Source organism: Berkeleyomyces rouxiae, assembly GCF_048999995.1.
Source record: "Berkeleyomyces rouxiae strain 22BRR77 chromosome Unknown BrBRR77_ptg000004l, whole genome shotgun sequence".
Lineage (NCBI taxonomy): Eukaryota > Fungi > Ascomycota > Sordariomycetes > Microascales > Ceratocystidaceae > Berkeleyomyces > Berkeleyomyces rouxiae.
The window spans coordinates 51,384-73,824 of record NW_027396494.1 but is presented as its reverse complement, the minus strand read 5'-3'; the positions used below and the strand labels follow the sequence as shown (position 1 = coordinate 73,824).

At 50.1% G+C, this 22,441-nt stretch overlaps 8 protein-coding genes across 8 annotated transcripts; 3 read left to right on the top strand and 5 right to left on the bottom strand.

Annotated features, from left to right (window-relative positions):
* Positions 1-84: 84 nt before the first annotated feature.
* Positions 85-3,567, top strand: BROUX77_004206 (uncharacterized protein; the record flags this gene model as incomplete). The annotated part of the gene is made up of 1 exon (XM_073748943.1): positions 85-3,567. One exon carries the CDS (start codon positions 85-87, stop codon positions 3,565-3,567), a length of 3,483 nt encoding a protein of 1,160 aa, XP_073604663.1.
* Positions 3,568-3,901: 334 nt separating this feature from the next.
* Positions 3,902-6,172, bottom strand: BROUX77_004205 (uncharacterized protein; the record flags this gene model as incomplete). Its single annotated transcript, XM_073748942.1, has 1 exon — positions 3,902-6,172. The coding sequence occupies one exon, from the start codon at positions 6,170-6,172 to the stop codon at positions 3,902-3,904; it is 2,271 nt and encodes a 756-aa protein (XP_073604662.1).
* Positions 6,173-6,568: 396 nt separating this feature from the next.
* BROUX77_004204 (uncharacterized protein) lies at positions 6,569-7,955 on the top strand (the record flags this gene model as incomplete). The annotated part of the gene is made up of 3 exons (XM_073748941.1): positions 6,569-6,632; positions 6,704-7,102; positions 7,162-7,955. The coding sequence occupies 3 exons, from the start codon at positions 6,569-6,571 to the stop codon at positions 7,953-7,955; spliced, it is 1,257 nt and encodes a 418-aa protein (XP_073604661.1).
* Positions 7,956-8,334: 379 nt separating this feature from the next.
* Positions 8,335-8,625, bottom strand: BROUX77_004203 (uncharacterized protein; the record flags this gene model as incomplete). Its single annotated transcript, XM_073748940.1, has 2 exons — positions 8,335-8,359; positions 8,426-8,625. The coding sequence occupies 2 exons, from the start codon at positions 8,623-8,625 to the stop codon at positions 8,335-8,337; spliced, it is 225 nt and encodes a 74-aa protein (XP_073604660.1).
* A 520-nt stretch (positions 8,626-9,145) lies between these two features.
* BROUX77_004202 (uncharacterized protein) lies at positions 9,146-9,703 on the top strand (the record flags this gene model as incomplete). The annotated part of the gene is made up of 1 exon (XM_073748939.1): positions 9,146-9,703. One exon carries the CDS (start codon positions 9,146-9,148, stop codon positions 9,701-9,703), a length of 558 nt encoding a protein of 185 aa, XP_073604659.1.
* Positions 9,704-10,048: 345 nt separating this feature from the next.
* Positions 10,049-11,071, bottom strand: BROUX77_004201 (uncharacterized protein; the record flags this gene model as incomplete). Its single annotated transcript, XM_073748938.1, has 3 exons — positions 10,049-10,438; positions 10,500-10,983; positions 11,055-11,071. 3 exons carry the CDS (start codon positions 11,069-11,071, stop codon positions 10,049-10,051), a joined length of 891 nt encoding a protein of 296 aa, XP_073604658.1.
* A 1,605-nt stretch (positions 11,072-12,676) lies between these two features.
* BROUX77_004200 (uncharacterized protein) lies at positions 12,677-13,804 on the bottom strand (the record flags this gene model as incomplete). The annotated part of the gene is made up of 2 exons (XM_073748937.1): positions 12,677-13,720; positions 13,802-13,804. The coding sequence occupies 2 exons, from the start codon at positions 13,802-13,804 to the stop codon at positions 12,677-12,679; spliced, it is 1,047 nt and encodes a 348-aa protein (XP_073604657.1).
* Positions 13,805-18,478: 4,674 nt separating this feature from the next.
* On the bottom strand, positions 18,479-19,434 carry BROUX77_004199 (uncharacterized protein; the record flags this gene model as incomplete). The annotated part of the gene is made up of 3 exons (XM_073748936.1): positions 18,479-18,721; positions 18,871-19,024; positions 19,334-19,434. 3 exons carry the CDS (start codon positions 19,432-19,434, stop codon positions 18,479-18,481), a joined length of 498 nt encoding a protein of 165 aa, XP_073604656.1.
* Positions 19,435-22,441: the final 3,007 nt, after the last annotated feature.

Genomic DNA, 22,441 nt, shown 5'->3' with positions numbered 1-22,441 from the left:
GGACACTCATACACCATCGTCAACCTCTACAACGCGGGGGCAGGTTCTTCCCGCACGGGCGAAGCGCTTCACCTTCTCACAAGGATGCAGCCGGGACCACGCTCGGTGATTACTGGGGATTTCAACCTACACCACAGTGCTTGGAACCCCCGTAGCGCCTCGGACGATCTGGATGCAGAGCTCCTGCTGTCATGGATGGAAGAGAGGGCACTGCTGCTCGGTAACGCTGATGGAGAACCCACCCACGAGTCAGGCAGCGTCATTGACCTGGCGATCTTCTCGGCGCCTTTGTTCGCGCTAGGCGCGACCGCCGAGCTCAGAGACGAGTACACCTGCGGGAGCGACCATTTCCCAATGACAATTACTCTGCCACTTGCCGACCAGCCGACGGCTGCAGCCCCTCCTGGGCGACTCGTCATGGACAAGATGGACAGGAAGAAGTTCACTGCAGCCTGCAAAGCGGGGGTGCCCTTGATGGACGCCCTAGTCGCAGGTATACGCAGGAGACCTTTGTCCCGGGCGGAAAAAACTCAACACGTGGATGACTTCGCACGGACTCTTCAGGAAGTCATTCTCGGAGCCCTCGACGCGTCGACACCCAGGTCGCTCGGCAAGGCCAAAAGTTTCCCCTGGTGGGACAAGGATTGCAGGGAGGCAAGCGCAGAACAGCAGTCAGCCAAGCACCGTGTCAACAACGCCGACTCAGAGACTGCGGAACGGGAGGCGAGAAAGGATCGCAGAGAAGCCAAGAAGCGGCTGGGCATGGTCCTCAAGAAAGCTGCGGGAAACTTCTACGACAACAGGGTCGCCAAGGCCACGCAAGCGCGAGACATTTTCCAGATTGTCAAGTGGAGAACTAAACCGCCCGCTCGACCATCGCCAGCGCTAGCGCCGGCGGAGGGTGCAGAAGCCACGGTGCAGGACACCACAGAGAAGATTGCACTTCTCCGCAGCGTGCATATGCCATCCTCTCGCCCGGGTGACTTGCCCCCTCCAGACTTGTCGCAAGCCCCAGTCGGGACCGAGCCGATCACGAAGCACGAGGTCAAAGCTGCTTTGTGGAAGCCTCAGAACACCGCGCCCGGTCTAGACAGCCTCTCCAACAACGCCCTGAAGCTAGCCTGGCCCGCTCTGGGGAAGCAGATCACTTATCTTTTCAAGGTCAGTTTTTCCTGGGGACTCCACCCTTCCCCCTTCAAGCAAGCGAAGGTGATTGCCCTCGCCAAGCCAAACAAGAAGGACCGGTCGTCGCCGCGTTCCTACCGGCTCATCTCGCTGCTGCCAACTCTGGCCAAGTGCTTGGAAAGGATTGTTGCCCGCCGACTCTCGCTCTGGGCCCTAGAGAAGGGACACATTGGGGACAACTACGCTGGGGCGGTGCCTGGGCGTAGCGCCGAAGACATGTGTCTGAGTCTGGTTGAGTCTCTAGAGTACTACATGGACCGCCAGATGGAATCCTCAGTCTTGACGTTCGATGTCAAGGGAGCTTTTGATGCAGTGCAGCCGCACCGCATGGTACAACGTCTGGTCGATCTGGATTGCCCGGCCGAGACATGCCGATGGGTGTCCTCGTTCCTCTCGGACCGCAAGGCCTCGTTGGTGCTCGATGGCGTTGACGATCCCCTTCAGCCCACAGGAGGGAGCCTACCCCAAGGCTCGCCAATTTCCCCCATCTTGTTCATGCTCTTCATGGCACCACTCTTCAGGATGGCCCTCCCGTGCTCCCTCCGCGGCTATGCGGACGACGGCTGCCTGGTCAGCTCAGGCTCGTCTCTGGCAGCCAACTGCTCGGTGCTGTCCCACACCCTCAACATTGTCAACAACTGGTGTGTGAGGAACGGCATGATGCTCGACCTTGCCAAGTCGGAACTCCTCCACGTGACGCGCAAGCGCCACGGCCAAAACCCGGGTCTTCTACTCCCCGATAGCGGCTCACTAGATGCCATAGACCCCAAGGATACCCTACGATGGCTCGGCGTGCGCTGGTCACGCAACCTGTCCTTCGTGCCGCACATCCGCGACGTTGCCCAGAGGACGGCACCCACCATACGCGGCATTCAGATTCTGTCTGGTTGCTGGAAGGGGGCCCCGGTGAAAGGCGCCCTCACGGCAGTCCGCTCTTGTGTGGTGAACAAGCTCGCCTACGCCGCCGCCGTCTGGTGGAACCACGGAGCCGGGACAACTAGCCAACCCCGTGGGCTGAAGCAGGCCGTGGCACTCCTGGATCGCACAGTCCGCCGAGGTCTGCGTGCGGCACTCCCGCTATATTGCACAACCCCATGCGCTATATACAACCTAGCGTCCGATTTCCCGCCAATGAGTTTTGTCCTAGACAGCCGCCTTGGTTCGGCCGGACTTAGGGCCACTCTCGCGCAGCCAAACCACCCGCTCGGAACGACAGCCACAAACTGGGGTAGAATAGGGAGGCTCAAGATGCTGCTCCCGCACAGCCTGGCCACAAACTACCCGGCCCCCTTCACGGGCGCGCCTGCATCATCTCGCCCCCATTTACAGGGTGACAAGAAGGCTGCAGCTGCGGTGCACCTAGCCTTGGTACGCTCCTCTTCCCCCTCGGACCTCTGGATATACACAGACGGATCCAAGCTGGGAGAGGGCCGGGTCGGCGCTGGGTGGGCGATCATTCGGGACGAGACAGTCCTGGACACGGGCAACTGCCCGATTCCTTTCCACGCCGAGGTTCATGACGCCGAGGTGATGGCCATTGCCAAAGCCCTGGAAAAAGTAGACTCGTGGGTGAAACCACAGTGCCGCAAGGTCTGGGTCTGCTCCGACAACCTCGCCGCGGTGTACCGCCTCACGACATGGGGCGCGAAGCCCGGAACCTCCGAAGAGCTTCTCCGGAGGGCCCAAACGATTTGCGCCGACTGGATTGGCCAAAGCCCTGACCACCCAGGTCCTAGACCGTGGCCAGATGGTGCCCCCGCTGTGGAAGTGATTTGGGTCCCGGGACACTCCGACGTCTGGGGCAACGAGCTCGCGGACCGACAAGCCAAGATGGGCGCCGAGAGGGCCTACACGCCCGTAGGAATGTCCCTTTCCTGGGCCCGCAGCCATTTCCGCGCCCGCGTCACCACCGAGTTTCGCACCTGGTGGTCGAATGAAGGTTGTGCCAACAGACCTCACCTGAGCCGACCTCTCGAGGCTCCTAAGAAGGCCTGGAAAAACCTTCTTGGCGACACTGAGCGCAAGCTCGCCCGCGCTGTCCTGACAGCACTTTCTGGTCACGGAGACTACGCAGACTACCACCGCCGTTTCAATCACTTGAACGCAGTGCTAACCTGCCCCCTCTGCGACGCTGAGACCACCCCGGAGCACATCTGGACCTGCCCCCGCAACCCTCAACGGATGGCTAAGGGCTTCTTCCAGAAGCTCATAGCCACCAAGAGTGGAGCCATCTGGCTGGCATCTAAAGCGGCCAAGAGTCCTCCGGTGCTTCTAGCACACCGCCGTGCGGTAACGGGAACGGACCCGCAGGAAGGGGACTCCCCAGTTCGCCCTCCGCCCGACCCTCCACCGTCTGGTCCGACCCTGCCCGGGGCAGCTTAGCCTCTGGGGCCCAATCTTTTTTCGCGCAACCGCGCTGCCAACCCTCTGGCGTGAATACGCCGCCAACCCCCCTTTTTTTTTTTTCTTATTTTGCACAAATATTTTTATCACTACATCGGCGGTGAGGCCAGGACTCTGGGTCTTGTTTGGGGCCACGCGGACGAAGGACAGCCTCTGCGCTGGGCAGGTGGGAGACCTCCTGTCATTATACTTTGGATTGTGGGGTTTCTGTATGCATGGTTTTAGGTTTTGGTTTTTGCTTCTGTTATGTATTTTTCCTGGTACTAGAAATAGTCCCCTGTCGTATGTCGAGAATCCCTCGCGAGTAGACAGGTTAATAAAGACTTTCATCATCATCACCGGCGGTCTCCTCAAATACCCGGGTCCAGTCAAACTTTCGCCACTTGTCCTTGAATCCACCCACACGATTGTCATTTCGATGCCAGCGGCCCTGTTTCTTTTGGACATCTGGAGCCACATCCATCATGCCACCCAGAACTTCGCGCGCAAAAAGATCGCCGCGCGGCCACTTGTCAGAGTTTTCAATAATGTGACCCAGACCGCCGTCCAAGGTAAACCACGCGTGGAAATACGGCGCCTCCTTGGCAATAGTTTTGCGGAATGCTGAGCGTCCGAGTCCCTCCCGTGCGGCCTTGCCCGTATCAATTACCTTTTTATGCTGTGACCATTCCTCGTCAGCTGAAACAAAGGCTTCACGGAAGTATGCCGGCACCATGGCGCCGTCTTCATATGGAATCGGCACGGCGACCATGGCAGCATGTGGGCGGCGGTGCGGAGCAGCAGCATTTTCGTAAAAGACCACATCACGTCCCTGGCCGTGGTACATGCGGGTCAGAGACTTCATGAAGTTTCGTATCTCCTCCCACTCGTCGTCGTCGCATTCCAAGAGGTTCGTGTGGTGGATGCGTGGGACAATGACGGTCGCATCTTGGGCTATGGCCGGATCAGGAGCCAGCGTGAGGTAGACCCGCGTTGCGAGAGCAACAACGGGAGCCATTGGCGGTCGTTCCGAGTCTTCATGCTCGCAAAGCGGGCAAGTATCGAGAATCCGCTGCACTTTTTGAAACTCGTGCACGGCAGTGTTCTTCAGGTTAATCTCACTCTTGTGCACGCGCTGGGCAAGCTTGACCGCGTTTTCTTCCATGTAATCAAGGTCAGCGTCAAACTTGCTGTCCTTTGCAATTCGCTCAGCCATTCTCATAGCCTCGCCTCCTACAGCGCCACGAGTTCGACGTTCTTCGCGAACCATGTCCTCAATTGACATTTCAGTGTTTTCAACGACCGTCCCTCGTTCCTTACCCCGCTTCGTATCGACAGACTTAACTTCTCCTCTAGCTCCGGCAAGAAGGCGGCTTTCCATGGCACCCAAGACAACATTCTTGGGAGCTTCCGAAGCCAAGTGATTTTCAGCAAAGGCTGCCGCAGCAGCGTTGTACTCTTCCTCCAGCTTGGCTGCATTAGGGGCTTTGCGAAGCTTGGCCTTCATCATGGTGGCTCGCATACGGTTCAGGGTCGTTTGGTTAATGCCCGAAAATGTAGTCGTTGGTTCGACTGATGCGAGAGCCTCCTGTTTAGCGGGCATTCGGATTCCGCTGCGGAGCAGGATAGGTGGTTCTTGACCAGCCAGATCGTTCTTGGTTTTCGGCGCGTTTTTCAAACGTTCCGAGTGTAAACTCCCGTCTGGTGCATTCTTGATTTCATATCCAGCACCATATAGGCGGCGTTTTCCCATTTCATTTTGTTCCTCTCTTGCAATGTCAAACTCCTGTAGGCTGCCATAACGCTCAAGTGCAACTTCATCGATAGATCGAGAATCCTCCTTTGCAGCACGGTATACAGCCTCAAGCTTGACCATGCGCCACTTAGAACCTTCATCGCCAAATGTATAATTGATTGTTATCTCGCTTTCTGGCTCAAAATCCGATTCGGAGTCGGCAGCAGGCGGGGCGAGAGTGTTGAGTTCTTGGTTGAGCTCTCGTTTATGAAGTTCTCGGGGTGCTGTTTTCTCGGCTGGAGGAGGGAGAGTTACTTTTTCTAGAGCACGATGGACATAGTCTATATCGATAGAAGAAGGGGCAGTCATCCAAGAATCACGGGTGACTTTATGGGCAGAAGCGCTGGTAGCATCTAACGGTTCAAGGTCGGCTCGGGGAGACGAGTTAGAAGAGCGCTTCTCTTGTTCGTGAAAGTTGTTGGTTTCTTGCTTTTCATCGGGGTAGCGCGATCTCTTGTGACGGTGGCGGTCTTGGTCACGCGAGCGCGAGCGGTCGCGATCGCGATCGCGATTCCGGTGGCTGCTATCATGGTGTCGCGATGACTCGTGTCTACAGCTGCGATCCCGATGTCTGTCTGTGTTGTCTCTATCTCTTCTTTCTCTCTTGCTTCTACTTTTCTCTTGACTGTCGTGATCTTGGCGGCGATGTCTGGAGCTACTTGATTCGTGAGTTCGGCTGCTGCCTTCTCCAGAGTGGTGATGCCGGCGCTTGCTTTCATGGTGTCGGCGTTTGGCGCGCTCAGCTTCGCGGTCGCGTTGTTCCTTCTCGGCCGCGAGGTTTTTTTCAAAGCCAGCTAGATCGTCGTCCATTGTTAGTGTGGATCTTCAGGGAGGAGGGAGTATCGTGTCGAAGGTTGAAGTGTTTGGTAAAAAGATGCATCCACTCGCCAAGAGTACGAAGTTTGACAATAGATTTGTTCATAGTAAGACGACAGGGAATAATGCACTAACACTTTTGTGACGGCAGATTACCGCTTAATATGCATTCAACACCAGGCAAAACTAACCCTCGATAAGTCTTGATTTTACAACCCTAACTGTATCGCTACTTGTGCAGCCTTGAAAATGACGTAGCCTGAAGGGAAAAAAAAGTGTACGTAATTGTGCAAATCGATTTTTTTTTCTTTCTGATACAAGAGAACTTCTTTTTGTTTATTACCACTTCGTCCACCCTCACTTCGAATAAACCGACTGTACTACTTGAAGATGTCTAACACTACGGACCCGAAGTCCAAGCGTCCAGTCGCAGTTGTCTGCGTTGGAATGGCTGGTATTTAATCCCTTGAATGTGCTTCCTGAAATTGAAGCTCAGAACCATGGACTGACGTCGTTGCACCCCAGGCTCTGGAAAAACAACTTTTATGCGCCGAATAAACTCATATCTTCACGGAAAAGAGTCTCCTCCCTATGTCATCAACCTCGATCCCGCAGTTCTCAATGTCCCGTTTGAAAGTAACATCGATATTCGCGACTCCGTCAACTATGAAGAGGTCATGAAGCAGTACAATCTGGGTCCTAACGGTGGCATCATTACATCGTTGAACTTGTTTGCGACCAAGATTGATCAGGTGCTCCATTTGCTTGAAAAAAGGGCGATGCCTAGCGATAACAGTGAAAGCGAAACTGAAAAGACAGATGATATTAAGCAGTCTACAAAGGTCGACGGGGACAAGGAGGAGGGAAGCTCCAGCGTTGCTTCAAAACAGTCCAAGCCCATGGAACACATTCTTATTGATACCCGTAAGTCTTTTGAACGCAGCTGAAGGTCTCCTTAACCTTCTAACATCTACTTTTTGTAGCTGGCCAAATTGAGGTCTTTGTTTGGTCCGCCTCGGGATCTATTATTCTCGAGTCCCTTGCCTCGTCATTCCCAACTGTCATCGCCTATGTCATTGACACCCCCCGCACTTCGTCCACAAGCACTTTCATGTCTAACATGCTTTACGCGTGCTCGATATTGTACAAGACAAAGCTGCCAATGATTTTGGTCTTCAACAAGACCGACGTCAAGGATGCCTCCTTTGCCACTGAATGGATGACTGACTATGAGGCCTTCCAGGCTGCTCTACGTGAAGATGAGGAACGTGATGTTCTTGCTGGCGAGGCTTATGGCAACGGCGGCTCAGGCTACATGGGAAGCCTGCTGAACAGCATGAGTCTGGTTTTAGAAGAGTTTTATGCCCACTTGAGTGTTGTCGGTGTTAGCTCTCGTCTAGGCACCGGCATGGAAGAGTTCTTTGCCGCCGTTGAAGTCAAGGCAAATGAATTTGAACGGGACTACCAGTCTGAACTCGAGCGGAAACGCGCAGCTAGAGATTCCGAAAAGGAAAAGGCCAGACAGAAAGAGCTTGAAAAAATGATGAAGGGCATGCACATGGACACCAAGGGTGCCAAAGCCCAACCCTCCAAGGACATTATGGAACGGGCCGAAGAAGAAATCGAAGACCATGATATCGACTCGGATGAATATGCCGATGATGATGAGACAGAGAGAGAAGGCTTGCAGGCCAGATATGAAGCTGCCGGAGAAGCCGAAAAGGATTCCATCATGGCAGATGGCAGTTTTGCCAAATACCTCTACACTAAACATTAGTCTTGTATTAACAAGAACGTCATAGAAGGAACAAGTCATGAAGCTGCAAATGATTCAGGTGAAGCAACAATGTAGTAGAAACACGGAGAAGTGGGAGTCAGTTATCATTCTCGTTATTCTTTTTCTCATTAGTATTGTGACCATTGGCATGACAAAATGAAGACAGACAGTGGTATATTCAACATAAAGCAAGATTCGTACAGTAAAAAGAGATGGTACTGTAGCATAAAAACACGCCGTAAACTCCAGTGACTAAACCGTCAATCAACCCATCCTCGTCCTTCTCGCTTTCCTGACGAGACCGCCTAGTTGCGTCGCTTGTTGGATAACGATGTTTATGACCAAGATACTCTACGCCCTGGCACCATAAGCCGGGGAATTACCGAGCCTCAAATTGGACCATGCTGTATAAAAGTTAGTTTTGACTCTCAGCCACGTTGTCGGAGAAGCCAAAGGGTAAATCGACGTACCGCTTGGTGCGAGGCTTGTAAAGAATACGACAGCCGCACTCTTTGCAACGCAGAAACGGCACCGTCTGATGCTGGGTCGAGTTCAGACCGCAGTCGCCGCAAATGTAGTTCAGCTTGACGGGGCCTTCAAACTTTGTCGAGCCAGAGCCAACAGCGGCGCCTGACCCGGAGGGGATCTGATATTGTTCGCGAGAGGACATGTTGGGTCAGGCAAGTGTAGCGTAGGAATAGCGATGAGCGCGAGTTGTCGAATGTATCCAATACGGCAGATTGAGGAATATTGGCTGCTTATGAGGAGGCGTGGGCGTTGGGGGAAAACCGGAGTATTGTGATTCAGTAGAGCGGCGATGAAAGCTGAAATACCAAAATGCGAATGGCGGAAAGAAACTTTGAAGGCGGTGAGCAAGGGATAAGGCAGAATTATTAAGCTAGCACTAGTTAGAGATGGCAGAATCGAAAGCGGTGAGGAAGTCGCATTCACATGAATGTTGTTGGTCGCATTCTTGATCACATCAGACTTTGATCTGCTTAAGCTCGGCAATTTATGTAGTTTCTGTGCATGGTAAGATTCATTTTTGACTATTTTATCAATATTCACACAGCCTTTCACTTCTCAGTTGCAGTCGGAGTTCTTGGCTAGCCTACCTACAGCCTTAGTCTCGGTATCATCAGCGCTTCTCATTCAGCTCCGTTTCTTTATACCCCCCCCATATCTTCCAAATGACTCTCGACACATTCTCGCCATGTCCTTTCTGTCGCATCGTTTCCAGTTATCCGCCCTATGACCCGCGCTCACCACCGCCGGCCGATTCTGACATCTTGTCCAGCACCAAAATCTCCCCCAATGCCTTTGTTGTTCTTTCAACGCCTTCCGTCGTGGCATTCCTGGACATCATGCCGCTAGCCCAGGGTCATATTTTGCTATCGCCGCGCAACCACCGTGAGAAGTTTACAAACGCGACGCCGTCCGAGGCTGCAGAACTGGGCCGCCATCTCCTCCTTTTGTCGCGTGCGCTCACCAAGGCGCTAGGAGTTTATGACTGGAATGTAGTGCAGAATAATGGCGCGGCAGCGGCACAGGTGGTCCCCCATATCCATTTCCATCTTATACCACGCCCAGAGATTCGGCAGAGCGGGCGCTTCAGCGAGAGCTTCACCATGTTCGGTCGGGGCACTAGAGAGGAGCTTGATGAAGCGGACGCTGAGAAACTTGCCGATAAGATTCGGCAGTCGATTTCTGAGGTATTAGTAGAGATGGAAACAACTGCAAAGTTGTAGATTGTAGAAACGGTTATGAGCAAGGGTCCAGGCAAAACCCCAGTCGTGAACTTCGGACCAACTCTTGATATCGCTGCGCGAGTGATATTTGGCTAGTTATAATTTTATTTTCTAATGAGTTGGCGATAGTGTTGGAAGTCAGGAGTTTTTGAAGTTGTGGCAAGATATGAGTTTTTTTTTAATGACGACCCCTTTAGCTCTTTCATAATTATCTTAGTCGTGTTCAGAGATTTGTCAAAGACTTATTAACTACAGAGTGCATAACTATGGATAACCAAACTATCTGTTGTGAACACTATTTGAAGATGAATCTTACCCTGTCAAGTCCATCATATAGTGGCAGCATTACTCATCGTCGCCAAAGAACACCCGGATGGGAATCCATGAATCTCCGCACACCTTGAAGCGGTCAGTGATGTCGTCAATGGTCTTTATTTCATCATCGCTCAAGCTCCAGCCATCTACTTCTCTATTGCCCTGGATGCGACGGGCAGACACCGACTTGGGAATCACGCTCCAGTCCTTCTGGAGACCCCACATTAGCAGAACCTGCTGAATAGTATGGTTCTTGGAGTCGGCAATCTTCATGAGGGTAGCGTTGGTGTACAAGGGAGAGTTGGTGCTGCCCAGGCAAGAGTAGGCGGTTGGGTGGATGCCCTTGGAGCGGCAGTATTCGACGAGCTTGGGCGAAGGGTTACCAGGATGTAGCTCAATCTGGTTCACAGCGGGAACGACCTAGGAGACTGTCAGTACACAACACCAGCTACGCTACCAACATTGCGGGGAATTGACGTACTGTAGTTTGGGGGTCATTGAGGAGACGCTCCAGATGCTGGATTCCAAAGTTGGATACTCCAATGTTGCGCACCTTGCCAGTCCCGACCAACTTCTGCATCTCGCGCCAAGTGTCAACGTAATCCCAGTCGCTAAACACCTTGCTCATGTCATCCGGATCACTGCTGCAGGGCCAGTGCATCAAGTATAGATCAACATAATTAGTGCCCAAGCTCTTGAGTGATGACTCGATGCCCTCGGCCACCCGCTTGTGCCACGGGTTGTCCAGCTTGGTGGTCAGCCAGATTTGGTCACGAGGGACGCCTGAATCTTTGATGCCATCGCCAACTTCCTTTTCGTTGCCGTATGCCAGAGCGGTGTCTATGTGGCGGTACCCGGCATCCAGGGCAGCTTTGACGGCGTGGCGGACTTCGTTGGGCTTGGATTGCCAAGTGCCCAGGCCCAGAGCCGGCATCTTTTCGCCAGTGTTGAGGGTAAAGACCTTTCTGCATGCGGAAGAAATAATGTGTTAGTCAATGAACGATGTGGGTTTTCGTCAGTGGGAAGGCTGTCATACTCGGTAAAGTTAACCATTTTAACGGATCGACAAGCTAATGAATAAGGGGGGTGATGGTGGTTGTGACGGTCGTAGTGGGGGGAATGTGGGGTGGATGGTATTATGGAAAGAAGCTGGAGATGGAGAGAAAAAGAGATGATGTGCAGCAATAGAAGTAGAGAGAAGGAGGCTATTCTCGGGGTGACGGAGTCGAACTTTATATATGTGTGTATGTACACAACTACATGACTAGCTATGTATACGTATACTTCTGCACCTCTTGTTCCTGCGTTTCTTTATGGAGCCATAGTCACCTACCCCCTCTATACCACGTTGTCATTCTTTTGACCTGCGGCTTGGTTGGTAGCAGCTTCAAGCTCTTTCTTGTTGCGTTCCGCTAGCATCTGGTTTGGTTCCCTCCACTTCCGCACCTGTAAGAATGCCCACACTTCTTTAGACTGTGGGTCTTGTGACTAGCTCGAAGGACGAAAAAAGAAGAGCAATAAAGGTAGCTAGCCAGCTAGCCAATTTGTGTGTATGTGCTGTGAGGGCTTTGAGAGGAACGGGAAACCTAGCCGGTAAGCTTGGCTTCCTCGAGGTTGAAGGGCGAAAGCAAAAGCAGAAGCGTACAGTGTTGGTGTCGGTGTTGAACTGTATGCAGCAGGTTAAGCGCATCAATCAGAGGGCTACTATAGTGTCCATGGGTACATAGTACATTGGTACGTACAGCAGAGGTACCTAATACTAATACATAGTGCATAGTAGATGGCTTAGTTGCCATAGAACCCTTGGCAATTGCTGGCAACGAGCTTCAGGTAGCTAGAACTAGCCAACTATTGACTAACTAGCTAGTTGACATCTTCGTGGCTCCGGTTTCACCTAAAATTCCTGTATTCAATCCGCCATGTACCAAAGCAGATGAGCAGGATACCGCTTCAACTCAATAGCGACAGGGCAGTATTTACCGCTAACCGGGCAGCGCTTCAACCAACTTAACCGCTACCCGCTTCAAGCAATGCAACGCGGAGGGGGCCGCTTGTGCCGAGAGATCACAGCCAAAGTCGGGACGGTTTTGAAGTAAGAAAGTGACAAACAGTGTTTTTGAAAGGGAGGGGGGGCTGAGGAATTCCTTTCCCGTTTACCAGCTGAGGAGTAGGAGGAAAAAAGAAATAATACACCAACAGAGCGTTCGATTCGATCTCCTCCTTCCGTCACGTTCAACAACCCCTATGCCACTTAACCCTAACAATAACATCGTGATCCGGATACCTCTATATGAAGCATTTCACTTTACTTTTTCCAGAACGATTGATAAATATTGAGTAGTTAGCTCATGGTATAACTAAACTTATTCCCATGCAAACAAACCAGAACAAGCTAAAGAAAAAAAAACCAGAAAAAAGAACCAACCCAAAAAAGTTCCATAGTCTCTAATAGCCTTGATCCCCCCATAACGCCAAACTAGAAACGCGAACTAGTAACTATGTAAGCAGGACATGTGATAGACCTCCGTTCCGTCCTACCAAACCAGTTTCTCTTCACCATTGCAAAAGGACCACTCGGAACGCCGGGCGCTGGATCACCGATCCGGGACCAACAAAAGACAAAGAAGACAGGCAATGAAGACGTAAAGTGCTGTGCCATCAAGGCTCCCACTCTCGCTTCATGTCACTCCATTCCATAGGACCTGCCATCCCTCTGGCGCCCTTGAGCTTTTTGTTTTCTGCGCGAAGTTCCTCAACTTCACTCCGTAGCTCAGCACACTCCTTGGTCAGCTTCTCAATCCATGTGCGTCCCATTTCAAGAACCTCTGCTTTGCTGATCCTCTTTTCGATGCCGGCTCTGGCTGCTGCTCGGCGGCCGGGCGAACCGGCCTCTTCGTCTGCAAGCATGCCATCCTCACCGTGATATTCGGACATGGGAATGGTCGCCAGTAATCTCTCAAAGTGAGAGTTGAGGCGATGACGATACTGTTGCTCTACCTGGTTGTGGGCTTCGCGGGCGCGGGATTCTTCCAAGCTTTCACTGTCACGTCTAGTGGGCGTCTTCTGCTTCTTGGGGGCTCGTGATGCGGTACGTAGTTGGGCCGCATTACGTTTCTTCTCCTCGGCAGCCAGGGCCGAGTCGTTTTGGCGCTTCCGAAGATCAGCGGCATGGCCAGACCCTTGATCGACGCCCGCTACAGGCCCGTGGGCGAGGGAGTGTGTTGGAAAGGGGGTTAAAGATTCTGTGTAAGAGGAACCGTGTGAGCCAGAGCCATACAAGCTATACTGCGTTGGCACGGGCGACCGTCCAGTGCTGCTAGCTTCAGACGTAGGAGACATACGGTATCCGGAGGGGGTTTGGGAATATCCAGGTCCGGCAGTAGCTGAACGGGGATCCCAGCTTGTGCTGTGGCTACCGCTGGTAGGGGTGGCGCTCATAGGCCCCGTGGCTCTGTTGATCTCAAGGGGGTTGAGGGTGGGAGCGAGACCTGTTTGCGAGACTTGGTTGAGGCCGAGGAACATGCGGTTATCTGGTACGGGACTGGCCATGGTGTAAGGCGGCTGGCTGGCGATTCCGGGGTAGGCGCCACTAGAAGAGATGCCGATGCTGGAGAAATAGGCAGGGTCCTCGATTGGATTGTAGGCGCCATTGAGGAAGGGGTCGAAGCTGGTGCCGTCAGAGGCATGAGGGTGGTGGGGATTCTAGAAGGCCAGTAGTTACATGTTAGATATCAGGTCCGTTGACAGTTGAAAGAGATGAAGTTGCTAAGACTTGGAACAAACCATTATAAACAGGGCGAAAGTAGTACGGCTTGCTTGTTGTTGGTGATTTGTCTTGACTTTTTTTTTTTGCAAAGTTCACAGCCAGTTGCAAATTAATATGGAGGTGTTCGCCAAGACGGTATGATGTTCCGGAAAGTCTTGGCAGCCCAGCGCCTCTGTGACCTGTACCAGGGTAGAAGTTGAAAAGACAGCGAGCGAAGTCAAAAAGTATATTTAAAATATTGGCACCTAAACGATGAGGGAGACGCTCGGGAGGAGTAGAAGAGAGATCTGAGTATGGTGGCGAAGATGAAGAAGGGAAGAGATAGTGTTCTAAGAAAATGAAGAAGGAAAGGACCCGAGGACATTAATATGGAAAGAAAGCCCAGCCAGCGAAAGAGGTATTCCTGAATGAAAGTGGGAATTTTGTGTTGAGAAGGGGGGGGGGGCATAACAGACCGGGGAGAGGGGTGAGATAATGAAAGCGAGAGGTGTAGACGACGGCCAAAGAGAGAATCAGAGGAGAGAGTTCAATAAAACGGGCGAAAAACAAGTGTAAATGTCCAGCGACCACAAGGATGCATCATTGGTCTGGAAGAGCCGGCAGGAGGAAAATGGGTTTGGTTTTCTAAGCACTGCCTGCTTTGGCCCAGACAAGAGCCATGACGAGGTGGAAGGGGAGGGGGGAGAGAGAGAGAAGAGAGGAGGAGGGGGGTGCGAGTTGTTGTTTATTTCGTCTGTCGGTATTCTTGGGATCTTTTTTTTTTCGTGGATCCTGCAAAAGAACAGCAAGAAAATGCACAAAAGAACATGACGGAACCCAAGGCCAAGGCTTCTTGTGATTCAGTGTTACGTGTAGCTCTCAGCTTCGAGCTTCCAGCTGATGGCGACGTGGGGAATCTTACGCTTGATGCCTGGATATAGCAGCCAGCGGCTTACTACTAAGGCTCCATTTAGCCCATGGCATGGCATAGCATCTCACTACAAGTAAACAAGTACTTGTGGAAGCTTGTTTGGTGATTTGGAAGAGGTGGTGCTGTTACAGGTAAGCCTCAGACTGCCTGTCTATACATTTTGTATGTAAATATGGCTTTGTGTACACTTGGTTATATGTAGTTACATGTGGTAGCGCTGACTTCATCGGGACGGGGTTTGACCAAGAAGCTAGTTACAGAGACACGAAACAAGAGTCGTCGGCGTCCTAGGCTGTTCCTGCACGACTCTAATTGGTCTTGGCTTTTCGCTCGCTCGGACCTTTGCCTGATCACACCCTCCATCGCTCAGATGTAGTGTATCCTAGGCCTAGGGGGGGGGAGACAACCCTTTCTCGCATCTGTTTCAACACATGGCAGTCAGTCGGGCCATTCATCGCCGAAGCACCAAGATAGAAAGGTGTGAAGTAAGTCAAAAGGAGAGAGAAAAAATTGGAAAAAAAAAGGAAAATTGGAAAAAAAAAAAAGAAATACAGCTATGCAACTTCTTTTGGAGCGATGCGCTAGCGCCGCACCGCCCTACTATTTGTAGGCAATTACGACTAAACTCGAGGTTTTCTCCAGGCAACTACTGTTTCCTTCAACCGCGAGGTGCAGGCCAATAGGACAATCCTGAGCAACTGCCATAATCCGAAAAATATACGAGTACTTGGATCAACGTCATATCTCCAAAGCACAAAGCACGGCCTACAGGTCAATGCATGGAAGGGGTAGTTGGTGAATGTAAAAGAGACGGGGGATCAAACTCTCCGTGGGGGAGAATACTTGAACAATTCACTTCATAGACGGACACACATACGTGGCTTGACACGGCAGGAGTAAGGACGAAATCGGTCGAATATCTAGAGCCCGCCAATGAAGGCCCCCAACATTGCAATCGGCCCCCGTCCATGTCCTTGGCCATGGGGAAGGAAGCAGTGTTTACAAATCAATCGTCAAAACTTTTATGCATGCACAGCCAAGCGACGGGCTCAACTCCGGCGCAAAAAGTCCGCGTTTCTACGTCTGTAGAGAACCACATACACTTAAAGATGGCCACAACTTTCTATTCTGAAGGTGCCCAATATTCTGATATCTAGGACCGGTCGTTGTAAACGCCCCCAAACGTCACTCTTTCGCAAGTACTATGATCGTCGGTAAGAGTCTTAGCATCCAGAGACAAAAAAGCTTGGCCTTCTTGTTTCTCTTGGCAAAAGGGGTCCCAGGGGGGAGGGAGGGAACGGCTTTTCAACCCACGGCCCCAGAAAAAACAAAAAAAAAAACCCCCAAAAAAACCGCCCCGAGACAACAGGTTCCTCACGGATCTTAGCAGCCTTGGACTTGCTGATCTTTTTTGCTGATATGCAAGGATGGAATTGTTGCCAAGATGCATTTAGCTTTTTCCCCAGTGTTCAACAGAGCCAAAACATCACGTTGTTGGCCTTCCAGGCTATGCCAAGCTTTTTTTGCCATGCTATAGGATGCACGACGGAGTGTTTGTGAGATTCAAGACAATGAGAATCTCTAGGCCACTGAGACCACGGACAAAAGACAACGTAGTCGTAGTCGCATAACTAGATTGTTAACTATAGTTGGCTGCAAATGGGGCTTTGGACGTGCCGAATTCCGCTCCTACCCTCACGTCTATCATAAAGGCAAGATGGATAGAAATTCACTCATACTGAGACCTCAGTCGCCTTTTCTTTCATCGAATGTTCCAGATTTGCCCTTTCCCTTTGTCCTTGTCCTGCTCACCTCCACCCTCCTCCCTGCTACTTATGTACTTGCACAGGCGCTCCCGCCCGGCCTGTTCCCTGGCTTCTGTCCCGCTCTCCTTGTATATACGTCTTTGCCACCGGACAATCACCCCACACCAGCGTGTTACACCGCCTGTTACAGACTGCTCGCACCGGTGTTATAGATGTAGAAGCCTCGTTATATCTTTGGGCCCTCAGTCATAAACTCAGCTAGCTGGTAATGGGCACTCAACACCCTACAGTCTATCAACAATGATATGACCCTGTCCACGTCGACTACTGGCGCATGTCTCCTGTCATGACTTTCGTTTGAAGTAGTGCTGTGCTGCACCTCTTTGATACATGAGGCAACCCTTTGAATGTACATACATACACAGTTACATGTATGTAGCTACATACATGGAGACTGGTATCTACGTCTCGCCAAAGCATGGTGTCTTGTCTATGTTCCTACCGTGGCTTTACAGTTCAAGACTCCAAATCTGTGATTGCGTAAGTTCGTACATTTCTTCTCACTCGCTTGTGAAGATCTAGCAGTTTGGGCCGGCCCCTAGCCCATTAGTACGGCAGGGGTGTAATAATTCTAGCTAATTCTAGGTTCTAGTCACTACCTGGGCGGGCACAAAAAGACACAAGTCCATACATTCATCCCAAGGCACAAGTGTAAATACTCTGAAATTTGCGTATCTTCACACCCCCCCCCCCCCCCTATTTTCTTTTCTCCCTTCTACTGGACTCCCCCTTTCCCCTTCTTTTTTTTTCTGTCCCTCGCTTCGCCTACTATTTTCCCATTTTTCCAGAGAGCAATGCTTCATGGTCAGGAAGTTCACTCCATATACATGGAGAAAATGGCGTTGCCAAGACTTTTCGAAGCATTCTTTTGAAAGCCAAGCTTTTCTGACAGCGGCACTAGAAGCCCGAGAAGATCATTCAGATGCGTGCCAAGACAAGATGCCAAGTTTGTCAAGATGTGGTTGCAGATTAATTCAACTATATGGACGTCTGGCTATATACATACATAGCTACACACTGCAATGGCCAAGCTTCAACTCATCTGTGTGCATAGATACTTGTTGCGCCGTGGTGAGGTGCGGGGAGCCTGTTGAGCACTCTCGGTCGCTTTTCTGGCTAGCCACGCCCTCGTCCCTCGTCCTTCGTCCCCCTTCTCGCTCTTCTGATCTTGCATTGCTCGTGTTCACCGATTGGTCCAACTTAGCCCCGAGAAAACCTGGTCAAATCCACACAGAGAGCTAAGTGGGTAGTTATACATATGCAGCTTGTAGACAGCATTAACGGAGTACTCGCAGTATGCAGACCTGGGTACACACTCTTTTCATGAAAATGTATGTACCAGTACTATTACACACCCGTGCAATGGTCTTTTGTTATGGGCTTCTGCAGGATCACATTACTTCGGCCAGCTTCGTTCGGGGCTGTTAAAATGCCTTGGGGGCAAGGCGTCTATCCCGCCCGCTATGTGGAACATGAGTCACTATACTTGGGATCCATATACGTGGCCATTTGTACATACATACACTTGGTAATAAGGTACTCATGCTCCTTCGAGGTGAATATTAACATGCAGTCTTCCGGAGTTTAGTTCCTCTGTTGGATGCTTTGCCCGAGCTAAATCGGACTTGTTCCTAATCTACCACGTACATTTCTATGGGACAGGACTCGGAACACATTCCCTAGAGTCTAGGAAACGAATTTAACAGCTGAATTCATCATTTGCCATCCAAATTTATGCTATGCTATACATACACACATATAGATATATGTCTTGTCTATCTAATACTCCATTCGACCTCGTCCCTCTACAAGAATAAGTTAAATGTGGTAACTAGTTGAAGACAGGTCAGCCCCGTCAATTAGCCTGTCACAAAATTGGAACTCAACTACAATGACGCAGAAAAAAGGTTCAAAGTCCGATAGAGAGAGAGGGGGAGAACCATGGACGTCATAGGCCGTTACTGGTGCTCGCCATGGACACCAACTATAACATGCGGTTTGGCCTCAGTGGCCTCCTCTTCATCTCCAGCAATGACAATGCTTCCATCTTTATTCTTGACGCTGGCACTATCGATAGTACCCTCTTCAGGTGCATCTTCCCGCTCAACTTGGGCCTTGTCCTTGTCGTCAACTCCATCATGCTTGTCTTCGCTTTTCTCACCCTTCCCACTACCATCATCAGCAGCCGCAATCTTTCGTTTCTTGACGGGGGGATTAGCTCCTGTTCATTTTTGTCTGTTAGTATATCTTAAGAAAGGTCTAGGTTTGGAGTATAACACTTGCCTTCAGCTTCCTCGGAAGGACCATCTCCTGTTTGTTTCCATCTATTAGTATGGATAACCAAGTTTACATGGCTAACAATGCGAAGCTTGCCTTTCGTCGTCTCAATCAGATCGTCTTTTAACTCATCTTCTTTGCCTTCTCCTTCGTCATCGTCACCGTCCTCATACTGATCCTCGTCGTCATCGTCATCATCAAAGTCGTCGTCTTCTTCATCGTTGAATCTAGAAATAAAAGAGTAAAGTATCAGTCCTAATGCATAAATATTCATGTCATATAAGTACATCCAAATGGACATCCTCTTGAACGCTAGCCGCAAGGTGATCTCATTGCGCGCTACGGATGCCAGTACATCGTAATTCTGTATTCAGCTGTGAACTGTTCGGCAGACACGAGCTTTCGTCTTTCAGCCCACCATCGCGACCAAAATAACGCATTGCCAAAGGTGCGCCTGCGCATTTGGCAGATGCAGTGTTTTGTATCCTGCGTTCTAACAATGCGCAGCATATGACTATCGGGGAACTGGAACTTACTCCTCTTCCTCTTCCTCTTCAGAACCATCTTCGGGAAGTGACAAGAGCTCTTCGTTCTCTTCATCCTCCTCGTCCTGTTTTCTCTTGCGCGTGGAGGGCATGCTTGTGGAAATGAAGGTTAGATCTTGGTCAAGTTATCAATTAGAGCTAAAAAGTATCAAAAGAATGAAAAGTGGTGGCGTCGTTGGTAGCTATTTGGCACGGTTTATTTGTTTCGAGGGAAGAATGGGAAAGGTATGAACATATGGCAAGAATATAAGAGGGAAGACGAAAGATCAACCAAGAACGCAAGCCTCCCAAATCAAAAAGGGCCGCGGGAGTGTGGAAAGACAACTGCCAAGAACAGCCACACTCCTCAACTATTGCTTAAAGTCAGCTTGGCAAAGGCCACTGGTCAACTGCCCGCTATTGCAAGTTAGTCACCTAGTAACTAGCTATGTAGTTATGTATGTATGTATGTACATCTGTACATCCATACAGATAGAAGGACTAACTATGTCTCCTTGTAGAAGTACATATGCAGGACAGTATGTAGTACGAATGTGTTTCTTGTTTCAGACAGCATCTAGTCTACGGCGAATAAGCACGAAGGTATATTACAACGCAGAGAATATGAACTTGCGTGTAGAGCATCGTTTGGCTTTGATATAAAAGCTCTCAAAATTAGAGAGTAAATAGTTTGATTAGAAGTAAACTTAATGGCACGAGGAAACCATTTACTCAAGAAAAAAAAGGGACGGCAAAAAAACCTCATAGATATGGTCGGATTCACGGAAGGCCATTTGTGAGGGGCAGCCTAGTCTATCTCTTGATTGTAGTTGTCCATATTGTAAATAGGGAAAAGTACATAGTTACATGCAACTATGTGTCAATGCTGAGCTGATGTAACGGTGCTTCTGAGTAGATAATCGTGTTAACCCTTGGATTTGTTCACGTGCTCAGAACCCTATTTCTTTGCCTGGCACTTTGCGCGTGCAACTAAAGCATCGGGAATCCATGTCAATCACCATTTTTCTTCGGCATCACAGCCGCAGTAAGCGTCTTGGACTGTCTTGAAAGAAGTCTTGAAGGACACGCCATGTCTTGCCTTGAGATACGTGTCATGGAAATATATTGGATATTGGGGCATGAGCTTGGAGCACGAGGGCTGGAGACAAAAGCCAATGCCAGCTGATGAGTCTCACAACAGTACGTAGCGTAACTCGCACAGTAGACAAGCACATTACATGGAGTAGCTCTTGGATGAAGCTGTTCATTCTCTACAGAATGAGCATTATGTTCACTTGTATGTAACTACTTGTAGCTACTTGGGCAAGAAAAAAAAGGCCGGTGATGTGACAAAATCATTGCATAGTAACATGGTTACTTGTATGTGTATGTATGTAGATACATACATTGTGCCATTTGGAACCGGTACTACACAAATGATTATATTCCCATGTGTGTATGTATAGAGGACTTTGGTTTTATTCAGTGAGTTCTTCGTAACCATGATGTGGGCTTTTTTTTTCTTTTTTTTTTTTTTCTTTTTTTCTCTCAATATCAGCAAACATAGACACACAGGACAGGCTTGTTGACTTTGAGCCAATGAGAGATGGAGAGGAACCGCAGTTAAGCGAGTCTGGGAAGGAACATTTGTATGTATGTGCATGTGAAGACCAAAGGAGACAGCTCCTGGGCAATCTTCGCTCCGCCAGACAGGGAAACTAAACCTAAAGGGAGGAAGTTTAGGGGGGAGGGGTTTTGTGTTTGGCCAGCTTCTATATAACAGCAAGAGGGTTTTGGAAGAAGTTGAGTGAGGATCATGATTGGGATGAGTAGCATGGTTAGTTGCTTAGTTGGACATGGATTTCTCTTTTGTTTTGTTTGAAAGTTTGAGTTTCAACACAAGGTACGGAACGATGCATATAAGTAACGAAAACAATTGGCTCAGAGCTCATTATGCATGTAACTAGCTAATAACCAGTGCTAGCTACTTGCACAAGCAACTATGTAGGCACACACATAGGTCTGGTGGGGCGGTTGTCTGGTGCTAGAAAGAAAGAGAGAAAAAAAGGGGAGGGGACGCGATGGCTGCCTTGGTTTTATCCTCATCCTTATTCTTTTTGTTATTTCTTTTGGTCTCCCTTTGAGCGGCGATGCCGTTTGTATTTGAGTCCTGTCTCCCTTGAAAGTGTGCGTGCGTGAGCCTGCACGTCCTGAAGATGCGCCTGAATATATATTTTTTTCTCTTCTTGCGTTTGGTTGTTTGGTGACGCCTGGTCCAAGTGTGATTGTGTGATTGTGTGATTGTGTCGTTGGATTGAATTGAATTGACTTGAATTTGATTGAATTCAGTTGGTTTCGGTTGTTGTTTTGTTAATCTCATGTTTGGGACAGCTGCAGGAATTGTTTTTTTCTTCTTTTTTGGGAGTTTCTTTGTGGTAGTTGCCCTGCCGGTTGGCCTTCTTCATCTTATCCTCGAGGCCGTTCTTGCCTATTTTGGTCCTGCTGATTCCCCTTCTTCACTACCAACCACCAACCTCATTTGCCTCTGTCCTACTTCTACTTGTTTGTGCTTGGCTTGGTTTTCCGATCTTTCGTCTTTGCTGTCGTACACTACTAGCCTTTCTTCGTTGTCAAGTTTTATTTCCCTTCCTTTAGCGAGGCTATTGTGGTCCTTGTGCAGGCCAAGCCTGGTTCTTCAGCGCGGCTTCTCACCCACCCCCTTTGGCTCTCTTGTCTGTACTTGGGCGAAAATTTCGTAGCCCTTTTCGATCCTGCAGAGCACAGCACAGCACAGCACACACTCTTTGGTGGATGTTGCGGATTGAGTAAACTAATTGATCTGTTTCCGTCGTCTCTGCATTTTGTAAAAGTACGCATGTACATATTTACATACATATATCGCCAGCTTGAAACTTTTCACGTCTTTGACCTTGACAACTACGTCAGTCACGCCCTCATTGGCGCTGACTTTTCTTTGCCTCCGTTGGCCGTCCTCCTGCTTTAGCTTCCGTCAAAACCCAAGCCCAAATAACCCTCGTTCTCCGGCCCGCCGGCTGCCCGGTGTATCTATCGGCTTCCTCGCCAGCTGAGCAATTAAGAAGTTTCTTGTCTTGTACTCGT